At 41.2% G+C, this 12009-nt stretch overlaps 1 protein-coding gene across 3 annotated transcripts in view; it reads right to left on the bottom strand.

Annotated features, from left to right (window-relative positions):
- Positions 1-2815: 2815 nt before the first annotated feature.
- The window catches only part of nfyc (nuclear transcription factor Y, gamma), a 42462-nt gene continuing 33268 nt past the window's right edge, over positions 2816-12009 (bottom strand). For all 3 annotated transcript variants that reach the window (XM_007894973.2, XM_042338808.1, XM_007894974.2), the window contains exons 9-12: positions 11641-11793; positions 10906-11010; positions 9474-9530; positions 2816-6712 (exon numbers count right to left, since the gene is read on the bottom strand). In XM_007894973.2, coding sequence (XP_007893164.1) covers positions 6593-6712; positions 9474-9530; positions 10906-11010; positions 11641-11793 — 435 coding nt within the window. In that variant the 3' untranslated portion in view covers positions 2816-6592. The remainder of the gene's footprint in view (positions 6713-9473; positions 9531-10905; positions 11011-11640; positions 11794-12009) is intronic.

Below are 12009 nucleotides of genomic sequence, written 5' to 3'. Positions count from 1 at the left end.
AAAACTGATTTCTGTCGCCCCATTCACATGGATATTAAAGACCCCACAGCGCTATTGGAATGGAGAAGGGAGTTTCCCCCATGTTCTGGAAATAATCTCCCAGGTAAATTAATGAGCCCACTTTATGATGTGGCACCACAACCATTGTTTTACCCAGACAGACAGACAGACAGACAGACGCAGTGATAGCAACTCTCGTCTCTGAGTCAGAAGATTGTGGGTTCAAGCCCAACGTCGAGACTTTGAATCACATAGTCTAAGCTGACACTCCAATGCAGTGCTGGGAGAGTCTTGCATGGTTGGAGGTGTCATCCTTTGGATGAGATGTTAAACCGGGGTCCCATCTGCGTGTTTAAGTGGATGTTAAAGATCCCATGGCGATATTCAAAAGGGAGTTGCTTCTGGTGTCCTGACCAACCAATCCCCAAAATAAAATTGGTCACTCACTCCATGGTTGTTTGTGGGACATTGTTGTGTGAAATTTGCTTCCACATTTCGTCACAAAAATACACTTTACAGTAAATCCTGTGAAACTGTTGAGATGTCTTGATGAGGTGATAAAGCATTGTATCAACTGCAAGGATTATTATTATTATTATGTTAATAGACCTGGGTTCAAGAAACCTGGGTTCGATTCCCAGGCAGGGCAAAATGCTGGGCAAGTTTCCTTATTCCACACGCCTCTGTTTACTTAGCAGTAAGTAGGAACCCGGTTGTTAGTCGATTGGTGGATCGCTTTTATGGGGGTAATGATTCCTTCAAAAAAATTGGTCACTCCATCAAGGACTGTTTGTGGGACGCTGCTTTGCGCAATCGGCTGCCGCGTTTTGCCCACAAACTATTATCAATTAACTTTACATTATATTGTGTGAAGCGTTTTGAGACATCTCAAAGACATAAGGCACTATATCAAATGCAAGGATTATTATTATTATTATATTGGAATCAAGTTAATCCTCTGGCAGTCTTGTTAGTCCAGTGTCTGAACCAGATGGATCTGCAGTACTTCAAAGCACCGTTGACAGACCGGTCACTCTGGCTCATAGCCTGGACTTGGGAGGGCCAGACTACGCACAGGGGAGGGATTCTTCCCACTTGGCTCCCATCAACCGTGCACATTAAAACCTTAATGAGGAGGTGTGGATTCAAAAGGTCAACATTATATAAAAAAAGAACTGTGTGAAGTGCAAACAAGCAGTACATCACTGTGCAAGTGATTGTCGGGGGAACTCAGGGAGGAAATTGTTGAGGCTCTGACGACAGTTTTGCTGACATCATTGCAGTCAATAGATGTGCCAGGAGACTGGAGGGCAGCTAATGTGATGCCTCTGGTTAAAAAGGCAGAATGGGTCCAGCCAAGTAATTATAGATCAGTCGACATAATGTCCATAATGGGCAAACTTTTAGAGGCTGTTAATATGGGATAATAATAACTACTTAAAATAACTACTTGGAAAGATACCGTCACCATGGATTGGTCAAAGGCAAGTCTTGCCTGAGAAACGTACTGAAGTTTTTTTTCTCGCAAGACAGCCAAGAAAATAAATGATGGTAATGCTGTGGGTGTGGCATATATGGATTTTCAGAAGGTTTTTGAGAAGTTGCCATATAGGAAACTTGTTAGGAAAAGGGCACATGGTATCAATGGAAAAATTGAAACGTGGATAAAGTATTTTTTTTTAAAAAGGAGAGGAAACAGAGGGTGGGAGTGCAGGGTTTTTATTCTCACTGGAGAGATGCAAATAGGTACATCGCCAGGACCCTTGCTCTTCACCATTTGTATGAATGATCTGGTAATAATGGGCGTAATTTCTGCAGTTTACAAATTACACAAAAGTAGGCGTGAAGACTAAAAGCAATTTTAGTTGGACACAGAGATTATGGGCAGAGAAATAGCAAATTAAATTTTATGCCTTAATTACCAGCAGCTTATGTAGTTGAGACATCTCAAAAAGTATTTCAAGGTTTACTGTAATGTGTAGTGACTGTGCGGACAAACATGGCAACCAATTCATTCACAGCTGTCTCTCATAAACAGATTTGAAGTGAACAACCAATTTTTTCTGGGGGATTGTCGGCCAGGACACCCGGGCAAAACTCTTTTCTCTTTTCAAATAGTGCCAAGGGATCTTGAATGTCCACCTAAATAAGATATCCGGGATCTTGATTAAGTGTTTCCTCCTACAACGCAAAACACTGCCAGTACTGCACTGGAGTGTCAGCCAAGACAATAAGCTCAAAGTCCTGACTACGAGGCATCTGAAAGCCCTTCACAATACAGTATTTATCAACTAAAGCAAGTGCTTTTGTAGACAAAGGTGGCAGGAAGTTTGCAGGCAAAAAATGATAAATTACTGTAATAAAGTGAACATCCGAATAATTTGAAGGATTATTGGTCAGGGCAACAGGAGAAATTAACTTCACTTTTTGAAAAGAAGCCACAGGATCTGAACGGAAACATGTTTTAGCACTTTCAAAGGACAGTACCACTGACTATACACTGCTATTGCAAGACCCTCCTCTTCGACAGTGCTTTCGATCTCCCCGCTTCCCCACCTGCCCTCCACCCTCCCCCACACCGATCCTCAGCTCGGGTTCATAACTCTGTCTGTCCAGCGCCTTGGGATGTCCTCCCAACGTGAAAGGTGCTATACAAATGTAATTTTGTTGTTGTACTTCATTGGAGATCAGCCCTAACATGGCACTGGAATAACCACCATCTGACCCAGAAATAAGAATGATATCAACAGAGCCGAGTTAAAGAGTTGGAGCCGACACAAGTTTTTTTTTAAAAAAAGAAAGTTAAAAGTTCAAGTTTTATAACAAAACGTTTATTTCTAAAGATATACAAAGGGTTGGCTTTTATCAAAGCCTCCACATGTCAGAAAATTCTTAACACAGCATCGTAAAACAAAGAATGGATCCAGAGTGTTTTACAGAATAAGGGGAGTAACAAAATTGTAACTAAGATTAAAGTACAATTAGGTTTCTTCCCCCTTTCTAACTTGGATTTACAAAGCAGGGTTGACCACTGCTGTAGGGGATGTGGGAACTAAACACACATTGGTTAAAAAAATAAAACCTTTATTCAGATACACCACCCCAGAGCAACCGGTACACACAGGATACTGCTCCTAGGAGACACTGCACATCAACCCCTCTTCCCAACACGTTCACTTCAGTACAAATAATTGCAAGAGGACGGATATGAAAACGTGACAGTGGCCTCAATGTGGCTGTGTCTGCATCAGTTAATCTCAGAGAACAAACGGAATGAACTATAAAAGCCGTACAATAAATGGTACTTTTTCCAAACGGTGAGGGAAGGAATTTAACGGGAATCGGTGTGGAGGTCTCCCAGGTAACATGGCTCTAAATGTGAACTATAAGGCGACTAATTGCATACAAGTCCGATGAAGTATATTTTACAGCAAACATTTTAGTTGATGACAAGGAAGTGGGTGCTGTAGTTGTTTAATACTTAATCAGCTTTTCCAGGGAATACAAGAAGTTGCTATACTTTTATTTTAACCTTGCTAAATCATTATTCCAACCCAAATTCCCCCAAATGAGGACTGCCAGGATGTGTCAGTTCTCTTCAGCACATGGAAACAAGAGGTCATCCTGAGCTGTTCTTGGCAATCAGGCACAGACAAGCATGGCTACAAGGTTTAGAAACGGGAGCTTGTGTCGGCAAGAGAACAGCAGCAATGTAATCAGGCAAAGTCATTCAGAGCTGGAGGTACATTTGCCTTCAAATAAGTTTTTAGGTCAGGTTTAGGGGACGGAAAATTTGGGGGCAAATAAACAAATGGCTATTTTACTTAATATTCAACAATGAACTGTGTTCAATATAAATTAGACTGCTCCTTTAGCGACTAAACCGAACACTAACTCAGGTATGGGCCATATGTAAAATACACTTATTATAAAAGAGACAAAATGCAGAAGTAAAACACTGAAATCTGAAACAATGGCAAAGGTAATTCTGTATGGAATGGTTCAAACAGGCAAATGAAACACATTTTCAATATGGGTACCAGATCATTATCAAGCTTTCATATCTCAGACATAAGAAAAAAAACAGATTTCCTGTATCCAACATATACTATTTCCAATATTACCCATCCTACTCCAAGTTGCACCAGAAGCCAATGCCAAATTTGGGGCACTTTCATGCTGTGGATTCAAAACTGTTGGCATTAGGTACAAATGCCTCACACTAACATGGAGCCTTTCACCCCAGTATGTGGGCTGTGAATTTGAAGCAAGTTCTTGGGATGGACAAAGTGTGCATTAACTCACTGAGCTTCCAGTAAACCCAAACAAACTTGGAAGATGCAATATACCCGTTCCCTTTATGTAACAACAGCTACTGGCTACATACATGCAAGTGGGAGGATGAAGAAATGAATGAGGATCAGACCCACACTGGCAAATGAGGCCAATTTTAACAACAATTAACCCTCAAATCAGACACAACTGTGATTACAATCAGGTCAAAAGGGCAGCTCTCAGTCTGGACACCCACACCAGATTCTTCCAGACTTGCCACAGATCAGTAAATCATTTCAGTCGTATTGATTCTGGGTCATCTCCATTGATTCAAAGTCAATCCCTGATCAACAAATCCAGTCAACAAATCACTGTAACATATCAAAGACATGAAATGATCTCGACTCAGTAATTACAGAATATCAAATGGACAGTCCTTAAGAAGTTTCAGATGTGAAGACACTTATTCCATCCAAAGCCACTCAGTCTCCTCCCCTGAAGCACCTTCACACTGAGGTTCTCATAAGCAATTCCTAATGGGGCGTCTTAAACAGTTCATCAAATTTACCTACAGAAACTCTGTTCCAAGGTGGTCTACGATTGGAACAGGGTCTGATGTGCTTGAGGTTGAAGGACGCCCATATTCGACTCTAGAATCTGAAAATAGCACACTTTGACCGACAACACGGTCCATTCAAACCCAGCCAGAACAGGCAGGCTTGATGGAGATGCTCCAGTAACTGATGGTAACTGTTAATGAATTGCTCTCTTTAGCAGGGCAGGGGCAAGATGATTTCGAAAAATTGCTAACATAAGAAAATAAAGTGGCAGAAATTGTGATTGGGCAGTAACACAGGATTTAATCTTCACTGTATTTGCACTGTCAAGGACTTGACCAATTTCTCGAACCTCAGTGGCTCAGCATAGTGCAAACAGTCACCATTACAACCAAACTGAAGTAAAACGACACTAAATATTGCTGCCTCTCTCCCCCCCCACCCAAACTGGTACAGTAAAACTGTCTAAAGTCTGATCTATATAAATCATATAATCGCCTAAATCAAACATCTACCCATGTCCCGTTCAAGAGCTTCTTTCTATGCAGGTTTGACATAACTCATACTTTAATAAGTCTCATTAAATATATGGTCCCAACTGATACGACTTGTGAGGCTTACTGTATATTTGAATTGAAGAAAACCAAGTTACAATCGTTTTAACAAAATTGGTGGGAAGAAATCCTTAATTCCTCTAATTGGCGAGAGCACAATGCTACTTCAGCATGTATATACTGCAGTATTGAAATTGGGGCTTAACCCCATTCTCCCCCCACCTCCCAAAAGACTTGACAGTAACAGTGAACATCCACTCAACTTGGGAAATTGATTTGCAACAGAATTCCTCCCCTGAGCATTATCCTTTTAGAAAAATTGCCGGACAGGGATGAGATTTACTTAACATGAGTAAAGGTATAAATATTTCACCATATGCAGACTATTTGCTGGGCAGTCCAAAGGTAGCTGGGCAGGCCAAAGCTTTGAAGATTCGGGTTATCGCACTTAAAGCAGTATAGTTGCTGGAACCAAGTCATATGCATCCAGTGCTGAACCCCAAATTTGCACCATTTCATTTTTCAAACTCACTTTCAGTTTGAAGTACTCTTGCACTCTGTGAATTTACATATTCCAACACGCAAGGACTGTCAAAAACATGAAATGAACCCACCACCCCACGATTAAGGTGGAATATCACACCACTTAAACTTTCCTTCCTTTCCGTTTGGATCAACCTGCACAAATTGATTTAGAAAACAAAAAATAAAGTAATTGGTATCAACATTGAGCACAAACTCTGACTTGACAGTGTATCCAGGAGAAACCATGGATTAAGACAATCCATTCGTAACCAGCTGAAGATGATGTCTTGCTGGGTTACTCCAGATCACCGCAGGTTTACTTGTAGGCACAAAATTAAAAAGCTGATTAAACTGAAATGAGGAATAACATTGTACGCAGAGGAGACAGCTATAAAGAGAGCAAGAATCAGCGAACTCACTAGGTAAGACGCAAGCTGGAATCCTGTTTCCTACATGCAATTTACAAACCTCTATTCCGTAGGATTTTATTGCATTTTATGTGGGTGTCTGTATATATATATATATATACTGTATGTACAATTTACTTTTGTTTATCACAATACAAAGGAAAAAAAGTTTTTTTTAAAAAAAATGTCATTTTCCATCCCTGTTATTTGGTAAGTGTTGTCTGCTTATACAATGGCTTGCTAGGCAGTCGATTCAAGCTCTCAGACGATTCCATTATTCGCCTGTGACTTGGGCAGTCTGTCCGTCTGCAGGCTGGTTGGTGGACTGGATGAACATTGGCTGAGTGATGTCCTGTCCTGGGGGCATGGTGACTTGCTGAATCTGGTACAACTGCTACAGAAAGCAAAAATATAGAAGCATTTCAGAACCCTGACACAGAATCGACAGAAATAATCACTGTACTTAATGTTGAAGGTGCTGTCCTTCCGAGCCCATTTCGATGGACATTAAGGATTCTATGGCACCATTTGAGAAGAGAAGGCAGTTTCTCCCTGTGTCCTGACCAATTCCACAGATAAAATTGGTCATAATATAGAGTCACTACACTTTACAGATAATCATGTGAAGCATTCTAAGACATTCCTCCTCCTGTGAAAGGCATTATATCAAATGTAAGGAAAATTATGGTGGCTGAAGTCAGAGCTGCTGATGATGGGAGAATGGAGTAGTGAGCAAGTAATAAAATACTTGCATTTGATATAGCAGCTTTCACGTTGGGAGAACTATTCAAAGAGCTTTACAGGATTTTACCGCAAAGCGTATTGACTATTTTGAAGGTGAACACACAGCATATAGCACTCTCCCCAAACCAACCATTAAGTAAATGACCAATTTTATCTGTGTAATTGTTACCAGGGCATAGGATAAAACTCCATTCTCTTTTCGAGTAATATCATTAACAGTCCATCTGAACAAGCAGACAAAGCCTCGTTTTAACACCTCATCCAAAGAATGTCATCTTCGACAATGCAGCACTCACCAGTGCAGTACTGGATGTCAGCACGGACAAATTCAAAGTTCTGAAATGGACTTGAATCCATAATCTTCTGAATCAGAGGTGAGAATCCTACCAGCTGAGTCGGGTTAACACCAAAACTTAGTCTACAGTTTTTCAATGGACCATATTTATTAATTTATCCATAAAAATAGCACCTTTACAAAAAAACTCTCCAATGCAGCCCTTGCACTTCACATGCTTTGTATTCTGCATGGATGCGAGTTTATTTTAAACTTCACTGCTATGTTTTATTTCAGGCAATTATGTGCAGAATAATGAATCCTGTAGAATGAATTTCAAGGATGCAATTCAAACAGAGTACTTCAGAAAATTCAAGATTAACAAGAGGACTGCCTGGGTGATTTACAAGCATTAGTGGAAACCCTTGAGAGTGAAATACAGCTTAGCCTTGCTCCAGAATAATAGCAAGTGACTGGACTGCTTCCAAAATATTATTCCATACTTTACATTTCAACCACATCTTGAGAGAGTGAAACAAGAAAGAACAGTATAGGCCCATGGTAACACAGTGGTTTGAAAGCAATAAAATCCAACTGCTCCTTATAGTGAGGCCGCTAAAGCCAGTTACACTTACACAGGCAAGCCAATCATCTCGGTTCCCACACACCAGCCAGTTCAATAATAATAATACTTGCATTTGATATAGCGCCTTATCACGTCTTCTAGACGTCTCAAAGCGTTTCACAGAATATATACTGCAAAGTGAGTTGACTATTTTGCGGGAGAAATGCGGCAGCCAATTGCACATAGCAGTGTCCCACAAACAGTTGTGCATTGAGTGACCACATTATTATTTTTATATAATAAAAGCTGAAAGTAAATGGCCGACTTGCAGGCCAACAGGTCACCACCATTGTTGGATGCGCAACTTGCAGGTAGTGTCATTGGGATTGACTTAATGACCCAAAGTCGGTTATTTTTAACATGGGAACCAAACCAGCTGGCTTCAAGCATACGTAAAAATGAACAACACTTACATTGCACCTTTTATGGGGTCTACTCCACTTTTGTGTTATAAACAAATCAGCGCTGTAACCTGCACCACTGACAGCCGGGTACAGCTGTCCTAAGTGTATGGATCAGAGCCATACTGTACAGAATGTCTCCAAGTTAGTTGACTCATCGCTTGCCATATCCAAATAATAATCCTTGCATTTGATATAGCACCTTATCACATCTTTGACATGTTTCAAAGCGCTTCACAGAATATGCTGTAAAGTGAATTGACTGTATATTTTGTGGTGAAACGCAGCAGCCAATTGCGCACAGCTGCGTCCCACAAACAGTCGTGGATTGAGTGACTAAATTATTATTTTTTTAAAATTGTGGGCACAGTGTGAGGCAGCAAGAAATGAGGCAAACAAGGTGCTGGGCTAGGCTGACTGGCTACTCCGATATTTTAGTTTTTCCTCACAACCTATCTCTTATCCAATTTTTCCTCATGGCTTAGCCCTCTAACACCGGGAATATTCCCAAGTGGAGAGTGGGGAGGGAAAGTGGGCAGAACCTAAATATTAGAATAATCTAAATATTTAAGTTATCAGTCAGACTTGGCGCTCTCTTCAACTCTTTAAGACCTGGAAGTCCCTCTTTACAATGCAGGAATCATAACTGTATGCACTTCTGCTGTCAGGAGGCTGGGTCAGAGTACTCCCGATGTGAAAGGTGCTATATATTGTTATTATACTGTAAGGCTTTAGTATAAATTCTGAAGATTGCCAAGGCTGGAAATAAGAGGTCATGGGTACAGGGTATGAACGGCATGTTTAGGATAGACAACAGGGAATATTTCCTTTACACTGAGGGCAATCAACAGCTGGAATGTTGTGTCAGCTTTCCAGTGGTTGAGGCCATGACAGCTTGAGAGATATCTCAGTGATGTATTGGGGATACAGGTTTGGTATTCTGGGAAGGGCAAGAACAAAAGGGTTAAAAGCTTACTTCACCTGAGCATTAAGCCAGCTCCAAGTTCCCACAGAGGTGTCCTGCACCTCAGGAAAGCAATTTCCTCAAATTAATTACCCAAATCAACAGTAAAGAGAGTGCAGATCAAACAGCAACATCAATAGAACATACCTGTCCATCAGTGAACTGACTGTATTGCTGTCCCTGCTGGACTTCAGCTTGTCCTACCTGTATGGGCGGGGCGGGGGTAGGGGGAGGAAAATAAAGGAAAAGCAAAAATCAAGCATTTATAAAACATTCAGAAGCAACAGTTGCTTGCAATTGTGTAGCACCTTTCGCCTTTGTGATTAAATGAGCTGTCTGCCATCTGATTTTCCCTCCCGGAGGGAAAGCATGCAATTCCCAGAAGCTATTAGGCTGACAGCACAAATGAGACCGGAAATCCCCATGCAATTAATTGTAGTGCAACAAACCAAGTCCCACACTAACGTGTAGCCACCAATTACGGCCACATTCGATGGGGAAATGCTGTGGCACCCAGAGCTGGAAGGCTGGTGCTCACCAATTAATCGCACATTGACTTCATCACTCAATTCCCGTTTGGACCAAACTGTTCATCAAGATGTGCAACTGCTAGCAAATCTCAACACAACGCTGTTGATTTGAACAACCCAGAGTCAGGAAATCATTAATTGCAGGAAATGCCTTTCTGCAAGAGCTTGGAAATCTTAGCGGAAACAATTTACATCAAATTCAAGTTCTATCAAGTCAAGAAAAAAAAACATTCACTGGCGCATACACCGGTACAACTAAACACAGATGCCGTCCCTCCCTCCCTCCCTTAGGGCAAGCACACTCCTGGCAATTTTCACATTGGTTCAAAACCAAATTTTACTCCCAATGTAGTGAACAATGGCTTAAGTTTGAATCTGTTGCCATCAGTTTAACGGGATTCCATAATAAACAAGCATCATCTCTGTTCTCTCAGGGCTTCCCAACCCAGCTTCCATTGGTCTGTATTACTCCCAGCTATCTTCTTTGACTGCTGCCGCCACTCAACCTGCCTCGAAAGAATTGCGTCTCATATTGTTCTTGTACTTAAAAACAATAAACCATTTCTCAACCATTGCGGTCAAACCAAATTAATGGAGTGTGAAAATGCAAGTAACTTAAAACACAAACAGCAAATTACATTTGTATAGCGCCTTTTATGTCAGGAGAATGTCATAAGGTGCTGGACAGTCAGGGATCTGCACCCGAGCTGGTGGTTGGGATCAGGAGGGGTGGAGGGAGGGAAGAGGTAAGAGGGTGACCGAAGGCACGGTCTTGAGACGGGTCTTGAAGGAGGCAAGGGAGGGGGCGAGGCGGAGGGAATATGGGATGGAGTTCCAGAGGGTGGGGGCAGAGAGGCTGAAGGCTGTCAATAAAGATGGGGCAAACAAGGCAGGAGACGTAGTGGGTCGGAACCTGCTGAATGAAGGGAGCGGACAGGTTGGTAGCGGGTTAGGTCATAAAAAGTGCTTTTCCCATCCCTTCCTTGGAGGGAATGACCATCCTCCATCTTATAATTTCAGGATAATACGAAGTAATTGTGTATTCCTACCTGATTGCCTGTGGTGAGGGTCTGGATTTGCCCTTGTACCACCTGTGTTTGGGATACAGGTTGAGCCAAACGGATATATTGCAGCTGCCCAGTATTCAACTGCACCTAGGAATTAGAAGAGAAAGACAAAAAAGTAGCATTTTTAAAGTAACGTATTATGTCAAATCATCTTAAAAGTGCTTTACGACAATTATTGCAACATATCGCGACTTTTTGTAGGCACACATGGCAGTGAGTTGCACAAAGCAAGTTCTTTCCTACAAAAATTTATGAAGGACCAATTCAGAAGGGCTGTTGGTCAGGACACTGGATAAAACTCACTTTGGTTTCAATTAGTGTCACAAGATCTTTGACATCTATCCGAGGTGAGCCTGAACTTTGAAAATAATAATAATCCTTATAATAATAATCCTTGCATTTGATATTAAGCTTGTTCGTGTCTTTGAGATGAATAAACTTGAATGCGCAGGCTAGTGTGAAACAACATGAACGTACATTTGAAACAGACAGGATGAAGCTCACTTCTGAGACTTTACATCATCAATCCTGGATAATAATAATAATACTTATATTATTAGCAATAAATTATATTGTGTCAATGGAAGCCGGCAATAATATGTTGCACGAATGTAACAACAAAAAGAAAGTAAACAACATTCCATATGAACCTAAATGGAGGGAAGAGCCCAAACCGTGCTTTGTTTTAATATCTCCCATTAGCTACAAAGCACGTACTGGAATCTGTTGAATCTCGCCAGTGTTGGTGATGATCTGTTGCATGACTTGCATGGTCTGTCCTGAATTGCTCTGAGATTGCTGTGCTTGGCTCTGTGCTGGAACGATCTGCACTTGCTGTCCATCTCCTACTTGCATGGTCACTGGGGTGCTCTGTAACAAAACATCAGGAATGAGTCCAGAACACCACTCAAACGGGAATTAGATAAACACATGAATAAAAGAGATATAAACTGTTTAGGGGTTTGATCTGAGAGACATGAACAAGACACTTAGTGTTTATTAGTTCTTCCTCCACCCAGCTATTTAACTGAAGGTCTCACATTTTGTAATTAAGAACGTAAGAACATGACAAATGTTAGACAAAAA

This window comes from Callorhinchus milii, unplaced genomic scaffold, assembly GCF_018977255.1.
Source record: "Callorhinchus milii isolate IMCB2004 unplaced genomic scaffold, IMCB_Cmil_1.0 Scaffold10, whole genome shotgun sequence".
Lineage (NCBI taxonomy): Eukaryota > Metazoa > Chordata > Chondrichthyes > Chimaeriformes > Callorhinchidae > Callorhinchus > Callorhinchus milii.
This window is presented reverse-complemented; position numbering and strand designations above follow the sequence as displayed.